The 21608-nt window shown below is 48.5% G+C and overlaps 1 protein-coding gene across 1 annotated transcript in view; it reads left to right on the top strand.

Annotated features, from left to right (window-relative positions):
* Positions 1-8780: 8780 nt before the first annotated feature.
* The window catches only part of SCD5 (stearoyl-CoA desaturase 5), a 141624-nt gene continuing 128796 nt past the window's right edge, over positions 8781-21608 (top strand). Inside the window, exon 1 of the mRNA XM_046656623.1 lies at positions 8781-9346. Coding sequence (XP_046512579.1) covers positions 9115-9346 — 232 coding nt within the window. The 5' untranslated portion in view covers positions 8781-9114. The remainder of the gene's footprint in view (positions 9347-21608) is intronic.

Genomic DNA, 21608 nt, shown 5'->3' on the forward strand with positions numbered 1-21608 from the left:
AGCTCAATAAATAGATACTGAATGAAAGAATGTTAATTAATTCAAACTGAAGATAGCTTGGAAAGATGCAAGGGGCAGCATATCACTGACAGGAGAGACAAGTTTGTGTTGGTTTCATTAAGTAGACCCTCTGTGAAGTAGGAAGTAAGGTCCTCCAAATCCAGCCATGTCCAACACCCAGTTTCCCGCTGCCAAACTGCAGCCCCCCATTAGGAGTGGTCAGGAAATGTGGGAAGGGTCTTAGGCAAGACGGCTGGGGTTTGTGTCAAAAGAAAACCTCCTCGCTCTCTTCACATCCAAAGCAATGGAAGCATTCATTTTAGAGGAACGGGCCTCCCCTTGTCCACTGCTATAAAATCTCAGGGGACATTTTCCCAATCCACTTAGTACAGAAAGGGGAAGCCACCCTCCTGTGACTGGAGGAAGCCGAGAAGACTAATTCTCTACTAAGCCATGGCGTTGCTGTATCTCAAAACCACCTTCCAACTTGATGCTGCCCCAATCATTCCAATCTAAAGCCTATGAATGGTCTTCTCACCCTGGGGGCACAAAGATTGTTTACAGTGGAAACCGATGTCCACGCACCCCATCCAAGAGGCAACCTCTCCTTCCTGCCCCATTAACTCCACTGCGGAGCTCAAGCCTTCCTTGTGCCAGAGGAGCGGCCTTAGATGATCACCTCCGATAAAGCAGAGCAGGCGACTTTATTTCCCAGTTCCCTTCAGAGCGTGTGAATCCTGGTGCTGCTAGAATTCACGCCTCCAAGGTCGGAATCCCGCCAGCCCACTCAGATGTGCTTCTCTTTCCAGTCTGGGGCCCCCAGAAGCATCCTGGCTTCCAGGCGAGGCAGGCTTCAGAACTGCATGGAGTCCGTCTCTCTAGGAGGATTAAAAACAATAAAATACCCACATTATTCAGCACTTACTGGGTATCAAACACTGGCCTGAGCTCTATCCCTGTGAAGTAGGTGGTGTCTCCATTTAGCGCATGAGAAAACGGAAGTTAGATTCTTAGGTAAATTGCACAGAGTACCCTCAGCATGGCGCTGTCTTAATTCTTATAGTACATAGGATGAAACTCACGATCTAAGAGATTGTCATTGTCCCCAGATCACAGACTACTCACACTTGCTAATTCAGGGTGGTGGGGCCACACCTAAACCCAGGTTTTCAGATGCCAAACCTGGGTCATTTTCATAGCACTCTAGGTCCTATAGCCAAAATCTAAACTTCCTTAAGAAAAGCATACACAAGAGAATCGTTGTAAATCTCTAACTTCAAGAATGAATCTTTTCTCTTTACTTCCTTCCTAGAGCCCGCAATTTCTCCACAAATATTTTTGACACAATTATTTTTAAATCTTGGTATTCACCCTTCAAAGGAATACAACCTCAGCTAGATACCTTGCCAGGCTCACCCCCATCTCTGAGCCTTTTCTTATCCAATGATCCAACTGGGAGTCTCTGCCAAGTCCTTCTATCTTTCAGGGCCTTGTGCTGCCACCTCCTCTGTGAAGCCCTCCTGACCATGCCAGACCACATGCCTCATCAAGAATCTCTCACATGGCTTTTGTAGGTAGTGATACCGTCTAACACTTTATCTTCTGTCTTCTTTCTATCCCCTCCACCTGAAGTGACTTCTACTCCAAGGCACATACTGCCGGGCAGAATCCAGGCATTCCGGCCCTGAGGGTTTTGTCTCAGTGCAGCTCAGAGCTGCTCTTCGGTAGTTTGTATTTATAATCTTGTAACTTTCATTGACATTTGAGAGCTGGGACTTGTCCTTGTTATGGAAGACTCCCCCAACCCTTGGGCACCTGGTTTACAATCTTCAGCTAAATCTGGATGCCACCCTGTGTGATTCCACACTCCTGTGGAGGTCCTGTCCAGATCCCTCAGCCTCCTCAGCTCCAGGGACTGCTCCCTCCACTATAATCCTGTGGCCTCACCTTGGAGGTTATCACTGGGAACTCTCCCACCACTATAGGTGTTAAATCCCAAATCCCACTCTTGGAGCACAAATGGCTATTACTTCCTTTATTCTCTTCCCTAACAGACAGAAATCAGCCCAGCAGCTTCTTCAAGGCCTCATAGTGCCTCTGATTCCTCCACTATCGGTGACTTCTTGGCTTCCTTCTGATCACATTTCCTTTCCCGTTCTCCAGCCTGGACTCCACACAAACTTCTCTCTCACCAGCACTTCAATTACCTAGCTCTCTTGTCCTTCTATGTCCCAATCCCTACTTCAATCTGGATATTCCATCAGACCGCTGAGTGAGGCTGCGTCACCGTAACTGTGCAGACTGACGTCATTCTAAGTTCGTGGCGTCCATTCTTAGCTGGGCCCTTAATTTGGCTCAACAACTTTTTAAGTGCTCTTGGTCAGCTTCCTCTCTCATTCTGCTGGACAGCTGTTGGAAGGCTTCATCACTTTTCTCCAGCTCTCTACCAAATTCCCTCCCTGCTTTACCCCGAAGATGATCTCACCCTCTCATCAGAGCTAACAGGCCATCATGGCACCCTCCTTCACTTTACTGACTCACTTTATAAGCTATATCTGCCCTCATGCTCATTTCCTTCCAGTCTCCAAGGAAAAGTTATCCCTCTGCGTAAAGTTAAACCAACCACCTGATCACCTGATCTCATCCTGTCTAACCTTCCCCCCAATGCTAGGAAATTAGCTCCCTCAAGCATCCCCTTTCTCAAATTGTTGACCTTTGACCTTTCATTATCTGTCTCTAGCCAATAAATGTGTTCAAATTCCTCCCATCTAAACACTCACACAGATACATAGTCACCTTTGCCTCTCCATCCTTCTCCTCTTCCCTGCCAAGCTTCTTGACAATGTGAGGTCTGTTCCCATCACTCACTGAAAAGGCCTCAGCAAAGGTCAGTGACGAGCGTTGTATGCAGTGGGCTCTCCATTCTCCCTCTTTCCTAGCCTTTCTGTAGCATTCAGTATTGCTCTTCCACGCTCTGCTGATTCTCCTACCTCTCTCATCTTTCCTTCTCAGTCTACACCACTGGTTTCTCTTTCTTTGCCTTTCTCATAAACAGTAGTTCTCTAGAATTCTATCCTGAGTCCTTTTCTTACCACCCCTGGGCAACTGCTTCCACTACCATGGATTTTACTATATCGAACTATGACTAAATTGTCATCTCCAGCCTAGACCTCGGCTGGGCACCAGGCCTATATAGTCAACAACCTACTCAACAGCTTCACGTGGACATCGAAAACAAGACTTCTTTTTCTTAACTTGCTCCTACTTCTTCAGTCCCAGTCCCAACAATGATGATTATAATGATTATGTGATGATGATGATGATGATTAATATTTGTATTAATAATACATGCCAGACACTGTTCTAAACCTTAGTTGCCACAAGAATACTATAAGGTAAGTATTATTATCCCCATTTTACAAAAAGGGTAATAAACACAGAGAGATTTAATCTCTCAGTAAGTGACATTGTCTTTCACTTGAATATTCCAGAGACCCAAAAAGAAACCTGTATTTTTTCTCCTCCTTCATGTTCAATCAAGCATCAAATCGTGTTGGTTCTTCCACCTCAGTTTCTCTGGCTTTATCCTCTCCCCTCCATTACCTCTTCTCCAGAATCTGTGCCTTTGCCTTACTGCTGACTCTCATCATCGCTTGAACAGAATCTTAAAATAGTGCCCTGACTGGTCTTCTTGCCTTCAGTCTTAGCTCTCTCTACCTCCAATCCAACCATTCTCCACACCTCTTCTAGAGCGGTCCTTCTGAAATGCAAACAATCACGTTATTATGCTGCATAAAGCCGCTCAGCGGCTCCCCTCACCTACCACATTGCTCTTTCTGCACGGCAGGCACTCAAGACACCCACCTCCCCTCATTGGCTGCCCACTGCATGACATTTCAACTTCATCTCCTACTGTTTTCCTACTTTCACTTCAGACATTCCAGACACCTCCCTAAATGCCAAATGCAAAAGCTTTTGCTCACACTGTTTTCTCTGCCTGGAATGCCCTCTGTCATTTCTTTGTCGAGTAAACTACTCATCCTTCAAAAGTGTGCTCTTGGGGCCAGCCCAGTGGCATAGTGGGTAAGTTCAGCATGTTCTGCTTTAGCAGCCCAGGATTAAGGGGTGCAAATCTGGACCTACACCACTCATCAAGCCATGCTGTGGCAGCAACCCACATACAAAATAGAGGAAGACTGGCACAGATGTTAGCTCAGGGCCAATCTTCCTCACCAGAAAAAATGTTTAAAAAGGTGTGTTCTCTAATATGGCAGCCAGTAGCCACTTGAGGCTAATCTGAATTAAGATGTACTGTGCAAAAAATCTAAACACTGGATTTCAAAGACATAGTGTGGACAAAAGCGTAAAAGTCTCAATAATTTTATAATGATTACACATTGAAAAGATAGTATTTTGGATATATTGGGTTAAGTAAAATATATTATTAAACTTTATTGTTTATTTTTACTTTTTAAATGTGCCTACTAGAAAATTTAAATTTACAGATGAGGCTTGAATTTGTGGCATGCATTGTATTTTTATTAGACAGCACTCCTTCAAAATCCTTATCTGCTAAACTTAACTGAAGGAGCAAAACTGAAAACTACAAAATGTTCTTGAGAGAAATTAAAGAAGACACAAATAAATGGAAAGACATCTCCTGTTCATGGATTGGAGACTTAATATTGTTAAGATGTCAATACTACCAAAGTGATCTCCAGATTTAATGCAATCTCTATCAAAATCTTAGCAGGACTTTTTGTAGAAATAGGAAAATCCATCCTAAAATTCATATGGAATCTCAATGGATCTCAAGTGGCTGAAACAATCTTGAAAAATAAGAACAAAGTTGGAGTTCTCATACTTCTTGATTTCAATACTTATTACAAAGCTACAGTAATCAAAACAACGTGGTACTGGCATAAAGGCAGACATATAGACCAATGGAATAGAACAGAAAGTTCACAGATAAACTCTTGAGTATACAGTCAAATGATCTTCAACTAGGGTGCCAAAACCACCCAATGGGGAAAGGAGAGGCTTTTCAACAAATGGTGTTTGGAAAACTGGATATCCACATGCAAAAGAATGAAGCTGGACCCTTACCTTACACCAAATACAAATATTAACTCAAAATGGATCAAAGACTTAAACATAAGAGCTAAAACTATAAAACTCAAAAGAAAACATAGAGGAAAAGCTTCATGACATTGGATTTGGTGATGATTTCTTGGCTATGACACCAAAAGCACAGGCAACAAAAGTGAAAACAGATAAACTAGACTACATTGAAATTGAAAACTTCTATGCATCAAAGAACACAATCGACACTGAAAAGACAACCTATGGAATGGGAGAAAATATTTGCAAAGCATTTATCTAACAAGGGGTTAATATCCAGAGTACATAAAGAACTCCTACAACTCAACAGCAGAAAAATCCAAACAATCCAATTAAAAAATGGGCAAAGACTAGAATAGACATTTCTCCAAAGATGATGTAAAAATGGCCAACAAACACATGAAAAGATGGTCGACATCACTAATCATTAGGGAAATGCAAATCAAAACCACAATAAGATATCACCTCATACCCATTAGGAAGGCTGTAATTTAAAAAACAGAAAATAACATGTTAGTGAGGATGTGGAGAAATTGGAACCCTTGTGCACTGTTGGTAGGAATGTAAAATGGCGTAGCTGCAATGGGAAATGGTATGGAAGTCCCACAAAATATTAAAAATAGGATTACCATAAAATCCAGCAATACCACTTCTGGGTACATATTCAAGAGAACTGAAAGCAGGATCTTGAAGAGATATTTGCACACCCATGTCCTTAGCAGCAAAAGGTGGAAGCAATCCAAGTGTCCACTGGCAGATAAATGGATAAACAAAATGTGATATATACATACAGGGGAATATTATTTGGCCTTAAAAAGGAAGGAAATTCTGACACATGCTACAACACAGATGAACCTTGAAGACATTGTGTTAAGTGAAATAAGCCAGACATAAAAAGACAAATATTGTACGATTTCACTTACATGAGTTATCTAAAGTGGTCAAACTCATGGAAACAGAAAGAAGAATGGTGGTTGCAGGTGATTACAGGGGGTAGGGAGAGAGAGAAATGAGGAATTCTTGTTGAATGTGTATAGAATTTCATTTTTGCAAGATGAAAAAGTTCTGGAGATTGGTTACACAGCAATGTAATCACAATATGAATTTATTTAACACTACTGAACTGAGCACCTAAAGATGGTTAAAACGGTACATTTTACATTATGTGTATTTTACCACAATTAAATATTTTTAAAAAATCAAGTTCCAAAAAAAATCCTTACCCAGATATCAACTCCCTTCCCCTGCCTTGGGTGAATTAACCACTCCCTCCTTTGTGCCTCCACTATACCTTGCACATATCACTTTTAGGGCTCATCACATTTTTGGTAATTATTCTTTTGACAGGATAAGGGTTACTGTCCCATGTGCCCCCATCCTGGGATGAGATGAACACTTACCCACTCTGAGGTCTTGACCAGAAGCTAAGAAAATATACTAGGGTCGTTGGCAAGATGGAGAAAAGCAGCCCTCATGGTATAATATGCTGCAGGGGACAGTCATTATTAGCAAGAGCACACCTTGTATCTGTAGGGGTCTCCCTCTAAGGCTAGATCTGGGGGGCCCTCTTCCTTCAGCCATCCTTTTGTAAGCAGGATCTGAAAGACCTAAAAAGCACTTCCACCCTCCCCCAACACATAAAAACACCCCCTTCTCCATCATGAGGACAACCGGCTGAAATGATCAGTCTCACCCAGTCCACCCCGTTGGCGGGATGAGAGGAAGATGTTCATTCGAGATAGATTCTAGATAAAGTAGCTTATGTAATAGATAAGGTACTCAGGGGCAATTAAAGAACTATTTTGCTGCCTCCTCTGACCTCTTTGTATGTATGCCTGATGCCTAATAAGAATTTCTTTCTTTCCGCTAATCGACTGGACCTTCCTGCCCTTCCAAGGTCATAGCCAAGAGGTTACATTTGTTTGATTTGTCTTCCTTGGGTCCCTAGGCAGGTCCCTAGGGCAGGGACCATACCTTATTCTTCCATGTATCCCCAGTGTCCACCAGTCCTGGCACATAGCACGTGCCCAATAAGTGCCAAACAAATTTAGAGTGAGGGTGGGGTGAGTCTCTACAATAGCCCAGAGGGATGCTTTCGGTAGAGCAACTAGTCCACCCCAGAGAGCAAGGACAGTCTGAATAGAGAGCTACAGGGAGCATGTGGGTCTGGTGGGAGTGGGGAGCAGAGGGAGCATGAGAAGAAAAAGTGGTTCATTATGAAGCCAAGGTTGAGCAGGTTGATGAAATTTACACCCAGTTTCATGTTCCATTGTCTCACTAGTCATCATACAGTGCCGACATTTATCTGGTCCCCAGGCAAATTTCCTTTCATTCTATAATTTCAGCTCAATCTGAAGCAACACCATAACGCCGGCTCAGTGGCCCCCATTCCACAAGCCACATATCTTGCTTCAGTTTTAAATTAGACATTGTTTTATCTGGCTGACTGGACTGTTTCAGGTCTGCTAACAATAAGATGATTATGTATGGCCCTTTCATGCAGTCGGTTCTTTGTAATTTTTTTTTTCCTCTCCAGGAATCCTGGAAAGGATTCCTAACAATGGTTAATCCAAAAATCAGCTTTATTTGTCAACATAATGGTATCCCTTCAAACTCATATTCATAGAATTTGCAAGCTGGAAGGAAAAGTAAAGATTAGTTCTGTTTCCCTGGTAAGGAAATTTGTGCCTAGAGAGCCAAGTTGGGTCACAGTGAGTTAGAACGAGGACTCGGGGCCCTGGGCTTCCAGTCCTGAGCCCTTTTCCTTCTGCCACCCACCTGCGGGTGCAGCCACACCTGCTTGGCACACGGCTAGCTCACCCGTCTCTGCTTTTCTGTAATTTCTGCAATTAGGGCTCTCGCTGGACAGCTCTAAATTATCTGCATTAGGAGGAAAGTAATGAGCAGACACGAATTCTTCAAAGTTTTCAAGGTTAATTTTCCTTGGAACGTTCTGGGTGATTTTTTCTTTCTAAAGTCCCATTCTCAACGGTGCTGACATTTGAGGTATTGTTCCATCAGCTGAGCACTAAGGAGCCAGTCCAGAAGTGCGCTAGTTAGCAGAGGATTTGCCTCAAAGAGCTGTGCATTGGGCCGGGCACTGTTGGCTACTAAGCAGCCCCCAAATCATTTGTGTTATCATTTAATAGGCACTAACTGAGCACCGTCTGTGTGTCTGTCTGCAGCCGCCTGATTAAAGAGAGCGGCTGCCTCCATCCCTCCACGAAGCGGCAGACACAGGGACTTCTGAATCTCATCTCGGATCTGGCCTTAACTTGTATTGCGACTTCGGGCAAGTATTTTAAATTCTCCCAACTCTGGTAGCCTGTGGCTTCAAAAGAAAAAAACAATCTTTTCAAAAGGGAAAGGTATTTTTTGGAACTGGAGAAACAGACACAACAACAACAACGGAAGTGCTGTGAGACGCTCACCAGGCCCCCTGTCCCAGGAGCCACATGCCAGCGACCCCAAGGCAGAGGCTGCCAACAGCCTACCCAGCGGGCTCCCCAGTTCGCCTCCGGGGAGCCCAGGCGGCGGAGGCCAAGGGGGAGCCTTTCTCTTTAAGAGCCCCACGGGCGATCCTGATTGGCTGTAGCTATGCAGGTCTTTCTTCCCCGCTCCCTCCGATCGCTCCCTCCCCCGCCGCGGTCTCCGCTCTCTTTGCACACCCCTTCCCCCTCCTCTGCACTCACCCGCCGCCCCCCGCCCCCCGGCCCCCGCTCCCCGCTTGCCTCTCCTTCCCGGCGCCGAGTTCAGCCTGGCCAGCGGCATGGGTGATACGCCAGCGACAGATGCCGGGCGCCAGGATCCGCATCCTTAGGCCAAGCTGAACGCCTGAAGAAGAGAGAAGGAACCGGAGAAGGGCCGGGAAGGCGGGCGTGGAGGTGCGGAGAGCCCCCCCAAAAGGCAGAAGCCCGCGCCCCCACCGGAGAGCTCCGCGCCGGCACAGCGCCCGCCTGCTGCCGCCGCCGCCGGCGCCCCCTCGCTCCAGCCATGCCGGGCCCGGCCGCCGACGGGGGCCAGGTGCCCTCCTGCCGCGCCGCGGGGGAGACCCGCGCGCGGGGCGAAGGCTCGGGGGGCGGCGGCGGCCGGGGGAGGCCGGGCGCGTGCGGACAGCGGCAGGACATCGTCTGGAGGAACGTCGTCCTCATGAGCCTGCTCCACTTGGGGGCCGTGTACTCCCTGGTGCTCATCCCCAAAGCCAAGCTGCTCACTCTGCTCTGGGGTAAGTGCCGCCGGCGCCCCTGCGCCCCGGGCCCCGCGGGCGGCCTGCAGCGGCTCGCCCTCCGGGACGGGCAGATATTTCAGTGCCGGTATTTCAACTTCTGCCTCCCCCGCTGACCGCCCGAGGAGGCGCATTGCTGGCCCCCGGTGGAGAGCGAGAGGGCCCTGGGGTCCTGCGGCGGCTGAACCCGGCCTCCGGGGAGGGCAGACGGGCGGGACGGCGGTGTCGCCTGTGTGGGGCCCGGGGGGCTCTCCTGTCTGCTGCCTCTCAGCTTCTCAGTCTCCTCCGCCGGCCACGGACCTTGGGGCCGAGTTAAGGACAAGAAAGGGATGGAGGGAGGTGGAGAGACCTGGCACAGGAACAGTCTTGATTGTCGCGCACGAGTGGAAGAAACCAGCTCCCTTCCTGCCCCTGCAGGGCCCCTCTCCCTGCCCGCTCCGTGACCCTCCTCTGCCCAGTTGCACTTCTGTGATCCCAGAAGTTTCTCTGCGAGCAGACCGAGGCCACAGTGAGAGCGCTCTGGCCCCAGAACAAAGCTCTGACTGTGGCCGTGCAGAACCCCCCCAGGCCCTGTAACCCCCGGCTAGTGCGGGTCTGCCGCCCGCACCTGTGGCTCTCCCGCCACCCTCCTTCCTAGCACCCCCACCCCTGCTGGCAGCGGAGGGAGCCCAGGAGTCGATCCCCCCACCCCCACCCCGTCGGGCCCCAGGAGCTCAGTGGCTCCCCGCATGGCTCCAGTCGCTGACCTCTGAACTACCTCACAGACCTCTTGGCCCTAGTGACCGGTTTTGGCATCAGTCACCAAGGCGGCAGTAACCGGGACAAAAGACGCAGGCATTGATGTCTTGGGCTGAGAATTTGACTGGGTAATCCAAGAAGCCCGTTCAGCTCCCGTTTCTGACATCGCCAAGGAGTGGGGGCAGGAGAAATACAACCTACTTTCCTTTCCAGAGAGGAAGAGGAAGGAAGGAAAAATGACCTCTTTCTGCGAAGCTCTTATTTGGCATAGTGCCAGCTTCAAATGCCTAGGTTGACACCCGGGCCACTCGGTTCCGATCCTTTGCTTGAAGCCCTGCAATCGCTGCTCTTGGACCCATCGGGAACGTGGGCACCTCTTAGGGGGGTGTGGCTGAGCTGGCAGAATTGTGGAATGGTGAGAGGGGCAGAGGTCTTTGGGAATCATGAAGCCTTTTAAAGTCCCCTGGTCGCTTTGGGTAACCCCTCTGCTCAGGCCTCCCCAACTCAGTGCACCGCCTGGATTCTGTGGTCTTTTCACCATCTTCTTTGTTACGTGTTGCTTTAATTTTTAGTCTGCCTGTCTTCTTCCCTCATCTCCAAATGCCTAGAGTGTAAGATATTCAGCCATTAATTCATGGACACACTCCCACCCTGCCAGCGGAAGCCCTTATTGCTCCAGAGCCTTCCTGGAACTCCTCCTTCCCCTTCCAGGGGCAAGACTGGGCTGCTGGACTTCAAAGCCCACCTGCCTCCAGGGGATTGGGGCTTGTCCTTAATAGCTGCAGTCTGAGAGAGAGCTCAGGGAGGAGTGAGCACTTAAAATATTATCTTACATGCCTGGAGCTCCACAGGGCCCTCAGGCTCCACTCCTTACAGCGAACCCCACTCACCCTGGCACCCCACCAGCAGCCACAAGGACAAGGCCTCCTCTCCAGGTTTGCCAAGTCACCTCTGCCCTTTCCAGGCCGCTCTCTGTGGTGAAGACAGAATCTTTGTTCTGAAAGACCTTGGCCAGAGGACACCTCCTTCGGCCCCAAACTCCTCCAGCTTCCTGGGAGAAGTCAACACACTGCAGGAATCTGGTTTCCCCTTTGTGGGTTATGTTGCCAAACTCCATCCTTGTACCTCCCTGCATAGTCTTCTGCCTCAGCTATTTTTCATCAGCTCCGTTGTCTGAATCCTGATTCTCTCCCTACCTCTCCTTCTTTGCCTCTCCACCACCCCCCCTCCAAAAAAAGAAAAAGAACAGACAATCGTGGATGTTGTAGTTTTAAGGTCTAAAATTGTGACCTAGAAACATTCCAAACAAATGAATCATATTTGATGGATATCTTGTGAGAGAAGAAATGAGGGACTCAGACCAGCTAAGACTGGTACTGCTGATGGCTAAGATACATAGGGCAACCGGAAGACTAGGGGCACCATTGACTCAGGGTTAGTTTCAGTGCAAGTCCTGGTGCCTTGACCTGCAAATTTCCCCCCGCTGGATACCCTTTTCACCACCTCCCCCACTGGCTCTGTCTAGCTGGAGGGCTGAGTTCATGCACCAGTGGGCTGCTCGTCCACTTCAGGGACCTGGGTTGTCAAGGAAATAGGCTTACCCATCCATTGCTTGCCACCCTCCACCCTAGGTGAGGTTGTCCTGGAAACAAGGGGCATCCATGCAGTGCACTGAGCAGAGACGTGTTCGTTGTGCAGTGTGCGGAGAGTAATTTGCATGGTGGTAAAATGTCATCCATGAGAGATCCATCAAGTTGTTTAGTCCGACTTCCTCCACTGCCTAACGCCCCACCTTTTCACGACTCTCCTTGGGGCCAGAGCCAGTTGTTTTCCCTTCTCATCCTTGCAGTTTTCTGAGTGGGCAGGCTGTCAGAACAGAATGCTCTTGGTGCCCACAGGTCCTGAGAGATGAGTTTATGAGTTTCAAGGACAGAAAACAAGCTCCAACTGGAGTTTTGCCTGAAATCTTCACCTGAAGGCTTGAGCTCACAAAAGTGCCTGCTTTGATGGTTTTTGGTCAAAGGGGTGGTCAGTCCGTGGCCTGAATCCCACAATGAGTGAAACAGGGCACTGAGGGGTGGCAGTCATGGTATGGGGCCTCCTTCCCTGGGAGCTTTGCCCTGACTGTCTCCAGGCATTCTGGCTGTTGGTTTCCAGAAATGTCAGGGACTTTTCTGGTTTCTCTCTGAATGTTGTCTGAGTCCCCTAAATGTGTCCCATGGTGACATCATGGTTTTTTTTTCCCTCATGGGACAACTTCAGTGACAGTACCAGGCGTGAAAAGCAGAAATTTGCTTTGCTGCCCTCTTCTATCCTGCCCCGGAGCAAATGTGACCATTGTTCAGGCAGCTACGGGATTTTCTGGTGCAGTTCTGGTTGCTGGAGCATCTGGACCACCCTGAATGGGATTCAGCCTAGGGTGAGGAAGCTGAGAGGTGGCAGGGATTACCAAGGCAGTCTGGGAGAGGGAGGGTCGCGAGAGGCTGGGGTTTGGAAGATACTGGTCTACCGGTCAAATTCTGTCCAGTTCTAAGAGTTGCCCAAAGATGAGCTGCCCTCTCTCAGGCGTTGGGTACCCTCCATCCACCATTTGGGACGGTCCTGATGTCTTTGTTGGGTTGTGCTGCTTTTTCCATCAAGTCCCCAAAGTTGTCGGGGAGCCCCAAGAATGTGCGGCCATGGACTTCTGTCTTGCCCCCAGGTTGTCTATGGTGAGCAAGGCTCAGGGCAGAGATGGGTCAGAAGGTGAGTCTCTGCTCTCCTGCTTACTTACCAGCTGCATGGCCTTGGACAAATTAACTAACATCTCCAGACCTCTCCTTTCTTACCTGTAAAATGGGTATATTAATAGTACTTGCTCACAAGGTTGTGAGAATTTAATTGGATAATATATGTAAATCCCTTAGCACAGTGCCTGGCCCTCGGTTGGGTTCACTGATTGTTAGCTGCCATTATTATTCCTGGTCCTAATACTGGCTCTTTTTCTTTAGTAGAAGGAAAAAGGCCCTCTTGCTGCACAGTAAGTTCTGCAAAGTGGCACAGAACTTGGCTTCCTTGCCCCTCTTGCATGGAAAAGATTGCTCTGGCTTTGAAAACAAGAGTTCTTTCTCAAAGTCCCCAAAGAGAAATGAATACAAATGCCTCCTGTGCTTTCTCCCTCCCCCGTAACCTTCTCTTTCATTCTCTCTTCCTCCTGTTTTCCTCCAAAAGGCCACTGTTTCGTAGATAAGAATCTTTCCATTCAGCTGACAATTCACCTGGTCTTTAGTGTTTTCTTTGGTCTTTTTGAGCACAGCCAGTTGCAATTGCTGTAGAAACAGGGCCAAATGGTTCCTCTAAATCTCTTAGGGTCTCAGTTTTGACTTCTTTTCTTCTCCATCCTCATCTCCTTGAGCCTTCTTAAAAAAAAAAAAAAAATCCTTAATGCTCAATTAAACTCCTAAAAAACTGAAAGACGTAAATGAATCTTCCTTTTAAACCCTGTAATTCCCAGCCCATTGTTGTTGGAACTCCTGCATTTTTCATAAATGGGCAAGCACTAAGAGCCTCCCGCATGGCTGGAGTGCAGCGAAGCTGGAGAGGATAGCGTGTGGTTTGGGGGCTTAATATCCCCAACAGGTATAAATAGAGGTTAAGGTTAACCTTATTAACTCAGTGTTTTCTGCAGCTCGTCAAGGTCACTGCGGACTGCACTGTGATCGTGAAATGAGAGACAGGGCCACAGAATAGAAACCAGGGCTGGAATCCTGGCATTGCTGCTCAGTTCGTCCTCAGACATGTCCCTTTCTGCATCCTGAGCTTCGGTTTCCTCACCTGTGCAATGTGGACAGTGATACCGAGCTGAGAGTTGTTTTAGGAATTGAGTATGTGTTACAGTGCCTGCCAGAGAGTAGACGCTGAATGCTGTCTCTTATTATTACCTCCCATGATGGGGTCTACGTCATGACACCTGCACTGGCGTCATCGTCTGTCTGGGGCTTGGAGTACTCCTGGCTCAAATATAAGGCACAGTCTTTAAATCTAAGTACTTGATCATGACTTTGCTAGAACATTTTAGTTCTCGTCTTATCTAGTTCTGTGTGTTGGATAAAATTACAAGAATTGCTTGGAAAAGCCATTGATAGATTTACAAAAGAGTGACACAGCCGTGCTGGGTTTTTTTAAGGTTTTCCAAAAGACGGTGTCGTCTTAGGGTGGCATTGTTCTTGCTGAGCGTTTGACATTCTGTAGTCACTGGCCTGCCGTCTGCCTGTCCCTCTGCTGTGAAATGTCACGTTTCTGTGGAAGTGCCACAACTCTGGGGTTAAGAGTGTGGGCTTTGGAGTCAGAGGGTCTTGGTTCAAAGCCCAGATCGCTAGGTCAGCCCCTGGCAGGTCACTCACGCTCCCTGACCTCAGTGTCGCCAGCTGCACCGTGAGGAGAACAACAGTACAGCCAGCATCAGGGTGGAGCTGGAGCAAAAGGAGGTAGCCCGGTGAAGCTCTGGCCAGGGAGCCGTGCACAGGGAGTGATGGCCTTCCTGCCTGTCACACGTTCCGTGGTGCTTCCCTTCACTCCTTCCCGTCCATTAGCTCATCCCTCGGAGGCTGAGACTGGTTCCCGCCCGCCCCTGCTTGTCAGAAGCACTGGTCCTGGGTAAAGGCAGTTTGTCTCCCATTTTATTTCTCCTGGCAATGGATTGGTGGCCACAACAAGTACCAGCTGTCCCCCTCATAAGTGCCCGTCGTTTGTTCCTTATGTGTGTGAATGGCCACGAGAGAGACCCTCACACCTGGGGGGATACGTCAGTCACATATTCGTTCATCAACTAATTCAGTCATTTTTTCTGTTCCAACAATTGTCCAAAGTGGCTGCACATCAGAATCACTTGGGGATCCTTTAAGATTTTCAGATGCCTGGGCCTCCACCCAGACATACTGAAGTGGAATCTCTAGAAATGGTGCCCTGGCTTTGTTTTTTTTTCAGCCATTCACATGTTTCTGATGCACAGCTGGACTGAGAACCATGATTTAATTCCCTTATTCAATAACAATTATTACTCACCCATTACCTGCCGGGCACTGGCAGCATCCCTGACTTCATGGCACTGAGAGGCCAGTTAGAGAGACAGACAGGTGCGCAGGTGATAGCCGCGCAGGCAGCATTAGTGACAGAGCACTGGCTCGGGGAGCTGGGGAGGCCCCCAGAGGAGGTGGGCAGGAGGCGGGTGGCTGGCTGGTGGAGGGATTTGGGTGAAATGGCATTGTAGCCACAGACAACAGCATGGTCACAGCTCCCAAGGGGAGATAGAACAGGCTGGTTCAAGGACCTGATGGCTCAGCGAGCCCGGAGGTGACCGGGGGTAGGACCAGCAGGACCTGAAGGAGATAAGTCTTGTGGAAAGCTGCCCTTCATCCTCTGCCTGACTTCCACCGCCTCCTCTCAGCCATCACACACACCGACTTCTACTATGACAAGTGGGCTGGAGCCCTGTTTCTGGACCAGACACTTCCCAGAGGGATGAGTGAATCTGAAGTTTCTCAGGAAAGACTCTGGGGCAAGCACCTTGGAGCAGGTGTGCAGTGGGGCCGGGCACTTCCCTCAGGCTGGCCAGAGCTGAGGGGAGGCTAGGAGGAATGTCTCAGTTGGTCATTGATTTCACAGACTCGGAGGTACTGTCCCGGGACTAAATTACTAGCATGCCCCAAGGGTGTAACAGCACAGGCATAGCAGACCCAGCGTGAGTCCTCCTCGCCCTTTCTTCCCTCTTCCTACTCTTTCCTGTGTTGCTGAAAGGTACCTGTGGGGGGGCTTGTTCCCACCTCGCTTGCTCCCTTGAACCCAGGTTTGAACAGCTGGTTCTCCCTAGCCCACATTTCAGGGCTGGCTGGTCCTACTCCCCATTTCTGCAGTTGGAGTTACTGCAGGGTCTGGAGCTTCCTAGGAAAGATTGGTGGGCTTTGTGGGTTCCGGCAGGCTGTGGTCCATGGACCAGCAGCGTCAGCATCACCTGGGAGCTTGTCAGAACTAGACTGCCAGACCCCATCCCAGGCCTGTTGAGTCAGTACCTGCATTTTAATAAGATCTCCAGGTGAGGGGCCGGCCCCGTGGCGCAGTGGTTAAGTGCGCACGTTCCGCTTCAGTGGCCCAGGGTTCGCCGGTTCAGATCCCGGGTGCTGACATGGCACTGCTTGGCAAGCCATGGTGTGGTAGGCATCCTACATATAAAGTAGAGGAAGATGGGCATGGGTGTTAGCTCAGAGCCAGTCTTCCTCAGCAAAAAGAGGAGGATTGGCAGCAGATGTTAGCTCAGGGCTAATCTTCCTCACCAAAAAAAAGATCTCCAGGTGATTCATCCACATGCTAAAGTTAGAGATGCACTCCCAACCTCACATCCGGCCACAGGCTGATAATTGAGAGAAGCTGGACATGAGTGGGATGTAGCAAGTCTGCCTTCTTCCTTTTAATGGCCTCCTCCCCTTGGCCTCCCCTCCTCCCCTTCTGCCTCCTTGTAGCTTATTTTAGAAGATGTCGGGATCCTGCTCCTCTTGCCAACAAAGGACTGTTGCTAAAATCATTCAGCCAGCAGCAGCAATGTTTAATTCATGGGCTAGAAAATTAATTTTATTTTCATGAATAGAACTGGGGAAAAATAACAGGAGACTCTGTGCATGGCCCTTGGGAGTTCAGCTTGTCTGTTTAACAGATGAACTGGTAAAGGTGAGGAGACCTCCAGGGACGGCTGCCTTCCACAAAATTGTGAAGCAAATCCTATTGGTTAGGATGCTTTTGGCCTCTGGGAGCGTCAAATGCCTTAAATAAAGACAATTTCTAATTTCGCTGATAAGAAATCCTGAGGTAGGACGCTTCTGGAATGGCTCAATCATGTCGTCAAAGAGCAGGTTTTGTTTCTGCTGTGGTGGCTCTGTCGAATTTGGTTTTCCTCATGGTTACAAGATGGCTGCCAGAGTTCCAGGCAGCACATGGAGTTACAACAGTGTCCTACAGAAGAAGAGAGAGGCTGCTCCTTCCTGAAGTCTCATCGGAGAGAAGATCTTTCCTGTTCACCTCACAGCTGATGTCCTCTCAAGTCTCACTTGCAGGACTGTGTCACGAGCCCCTTGTTAAACCAATCATTGGCAGGGGATTCAGCCTAGTCAGGGCTGGCCACTGAGCCACGTGAGGTGGCAGGCAAGAGCCAAAGAAAGCTCAGCCTCTGCTGGAAGGAAGAAGAGGGCTTGGCTGCTGCGACAGCCGACACCTCTGCTCCAGCGGCTTCCTCCGCTCCCTCTCATGACTTCTCCTCTTTGGTGTCAGCTCCATTCCCTGGAAAGGCTCTGGTTTCTGTGTTTTCTGTTTTTGCCTGCTCTTTCCTTCTACTCCCTACCCCCTATGCTTATCTCGAATTCTGCTATCATTACAGTGAGTCGTAAACGTCTGCCTTTCCCATGGGACTCTGAGCTCTTCGACGGCATTTCTGCCTCCCTGGGACGTGGCACACAGCCTCTGCTCGACATGTGTGCAGTACACATTGTTGGGTGGCTACAGTGTACTGTGGATGGACAGATGCAGTGTTGGGTGAAGTTTAATGAATGAATGAGTTTAATCACTGTGTGGCCTTTCTTTCTAAAGGAAGTTTGCAGTTTACCCCTTAACTTTAAAAACGTCTTTTCCCCTGTTAGAGAACTTTCTGTGTGGTTTGGGGGGAAGGACTAGGGAGAGAGAAGCCTTTCTCAGTGACCCAGAAATCTGCACGGCCTCCTGCACCTGTGTCCTTCCCTGGAGTGGCTCTGACCTCGGCGGGAGCTTGCAGAGCTCTCTGAGGCTCCTTGGGGTCTTTGTGGGGTGAGGTGGGGCTGGGGAAGCTTGCCCTGGGCACAGGGAATTGTCAGATCCCCTGTGGGAGAATTGAATTAAAAAGAAAAAGATGGAAAACCAGTGACTTAGAATGCATTCTTTGCCAAGGTTTTCTATAGTGACACAATCTCCCTGACTGATAGTTTTCTTGATTGGTCATTTTCTTCATCTGTCAGCTGACACAGAACCTCAGCGATGAAGTCACAGCCAGGCTTCTCTTCTCTTGCTTCAGATTTTACTTAAAATGGCATTTAAAAGTCCACTTAATCTCACCCAGCAGGTACTATTATTTGCACAAACAACCTAGAAAGAAGCATCTTACTTAGGAGGAAGTTGCTAAGTATGTGCTCAAGGAAGCAAAGCACTAGTTTTTGGGGAGAGATTTTGGAAAACCGTGTTTTCAGTGCAGCCTTGGGGAAAGTGTAGAGCAGGGTCGTAGCGTAGCCAGTGTGGAAACCTTCGCGTCAAATACTGCGTGTAAAGTGCCTGCTTAAGGTTAGTGCTCGGTCGATGTCGCTGCAGGGGTGGTTGGGGGCTTGTACTGGGAGCTGGTCATCGCAGAGCTTTCCAGACATGGAGGTGACAGTGATGTGGTAATCAAGGTCTTCCGGGATTGTGGATGTTTTCTGAGATTGCCTTTAAAATGGGGAGTGGGGGAGGGGAATCAAATACCAATGGTTTTGAAATGAAATGAGATAAGAATAGAGTTTAGAACTCAAGTTTAATTAATTTTCTTCCTATGTCACTGTTACGTGAATATTGTTATACACTTGCAATTTCACTGTGTTGCTTTTAGCGTCGTTCCCTGAAGAATCAATGGCTTATGAATGCAACCTGTGACCTAAATGCACAAGGCCGTCTCCCATAGCATCCTCCTCCTCCTCATTCAAAAGCATTTATCAAGCAAGCAATTAATTTCTTATGGTCCTGAGCCAGGCCTTGTGTGAAAAAACAAAGATCTGGGCTCTACTCTCCTTCCTTTTATAACTCAAGGGAACAGCTGTGATTTGCCCCCAGTACTGTAACCAACTTAATGTTCTCTTGGCATGGGTAGACAGTGGAAAATACTCTTACTTCTTTGAAAGTTCCATGCGTGAAATTAGAAGTGAGTTTCTAAAAGTTAACTGCTTCGTGGAGTAGTTTGTCAACCCACCCCTCTAATGAATATGTTCGTAAGAAGCTTGCAGATGGTTACAATGAAGCTCATCTCTGTTCTCAGCCGATGACTCACTTGAGTGTCCCCGAAAGCGTTCGTTTTGCCCTGGAGTCTCTATAAGCAGAGGGAGATATTTATTAGCAAGTACGAATAATGCCCACATATCGCCCCACTTCCATCTCCCACCCGCAAATCCATTGTGTTCGGCTCCACAGCTCTTGAAAAGTGGATGAATCATTAACATTTTCCAGCTATACTCAGATTACTCCAGGGTCTTGACTCCATCTGGACTATGGGGGAGGTAAGTCACTACCCTCTGAGTATAAACTAGATGTGAACCTAAACTTGGCATGGCTCCCATGAGGGTTGGAATAAGCCACAGTTGTTAGAGCTAATTATTCCCTCATGCACAGAGCTAGTATTCAATCAGTGTGTGCTACTGTGCTCTACCAGTTGTTAAAATATTGAAACGGTAAATACTGCTGCCTTCCTTGGTTCTCCTGGAATTCCCAGCAGTCCAGGAGCTAGAGGGTCAGTGCCTGGCCCAGCCGCGGGGCTTACGTCTGCATCTGTTCTGATTGGTTTTGATTGGTTGGTGCCCTGTGGGTTGTCAGATATTTTTAATATCACCTCAGCATATGCATCCTCTTGTTATCATATGATCTGTATAATCTTCGGCTTCTATCCCTTTCATGGTTCTAATTGAATGAGAACTTAAAAAAAATCAGTCTGTCATTTTGGCTTAAATTTATATTCCCAAATCATATGAGGAAAGGTATGAGAACCCACCTGAATTCTGGGGTTTTAGGTAACTCACCTTTCCTAATAAAGACTCCTTTTGCGGTAGAGGCAACATGTATCTAAAAGGCGATTTTTATTTTCTGGCTTATAATTGGCTTTGCATAACATCCCCTGCCCCCCGCCCCACAAAGAATTGATATTATCATCAGAAAAAGATAACATGGTAAAAATAAGATTGTAAAGTTATATCTTTAGGTGTTGGGAGTTGGGAGGACAAGACGTGGAGGACGGTGCTACAAATTCGGGTGGTCCTCCTGGCTCGCGGTTCATTGCCCGTGACGTTATAGATCGTGTCCGGGCTCTCCAGCTAGCCCAGGGGCCGTGCCACTCAAACCATACCTGAGGCCTCGTGCAGGGAGCTGTTTTAATGATAGAAAATTTCAAACATGTACAAAAGTAAAGAGAATGGAGTCTACTCCCCCACAGCCCGCACTTGCCTGGGGATTTTTTCTTTGTCACTTTTTACTTTGGTATATAATTTCCAATACATAGAACAGTTGTAAGAATAGTACAGGGAACTCCCATATACGCTACCCAGATTGCACAGTTTACACCTTGTCCCATGTTCTGTATGTGTGTGTATACACAAATGTGTGTGTGGAGTATTTTTTCTGAGCCATTAGAGAATAAGTCAGAGGCATTATGCCCTTTTATCTCTAAATAGTTCAGTATGTATTTCCTAAGAATAAGAGTATAACCAGAGTAGTTATCAAAAGCAGGCGGTTTAACCCTGATGCTGTCTAATCCACAGTGGCTAGTCAGATGTCATCAGTATCCTAGTAATGCCCTTTAGAGCTTTTTTTCCCCCTTTCAGATTAGGTTAAAGCAACTTCCAGACAACTGCATCTGCAAATACCTAAGTATTGAGTATTAGCTGGGGTAATTTTGGCTACATCGTCCACATGGAAAGCCTCAGGGCCATCTTTCCCCTACGAACTGCCCCCAGCTCTTTGGGGAAAACAGCTTGGCAGGGCTGTTTCTGAAAGTGGAAAAGGGTGGAAATTGGGAAGCAGGTGTATGTGACAAGCGAGTCGGCCCCTCTCAGTGTGGTCTGCGGACCGTCTGCACTGGGGTCGTCTGAGTTGCTCCTTGAATGTGCAGATTAGGGGGCTCTGCCCAGACCTAGAAACGAGAGCCTCTGGGAGTGGGACCCAGGACTCTGCATCTTAACAGGCGCCGCGTGAGGCTCTTCTGCCCTGTGGGCGCTGCCCTGCTGGAGGCGCTCTGTCCTGGGATCTGGAGGCCTGCCGTGTCCCCCTGCCCCTCTCAGAATTGGTGTATGACTCTGTTACATTGCCTGAAAGTTGATCAGAGGCAGCGTTTAGCGCTGTAAGCAGCAGCAGGGGCTCCCCTGCACGGGAACCCGCTCGTTGGCGTGAACTGCTTTCAGCACAGTTTCTTCTCACACAGGGCGGCTCTGTGAGGCAGGGGGAGTTTCCCTGCAGGGCAGAGGGGCCCCCGAAAGAGAGCCAGAGCTGTAGGCCCTGGGTTGCTCCGCGGGGTGGAGTGAGCTTATTTTCTGGGGGTCGGGGGACAGGTGCTTGGACCACCCCTTAGATGCCTGGAGGACAGCCGTTCAGAAGAGGTGAAGAAAACCTCTGGAGAAGGCCTGGGACAGATAGCCCCGGGCAGAACCCTTCCCCTGTGCCGGGAGAGGCCCTGAAACCTTCCTTCCTAGAGTTGGGGTGAGGACTGAATTAGGGCCCCATGGGAAGGACCAGCCCGGCACCA

This window comes from Equus quagga, chromosome 3 (genome assembly GCF_021613505.1).
Source record: "Equus quagga isolate Etosha38 chromosome 3, UCLA_HA_Equagga_1.0, whole genome shotgun sequence".
Lineage (NCBI taxonomy): Eukaryota > Metazoa > Chordata > Mammalia > Perissodactyla > Equidae > Equus > Equus quagga.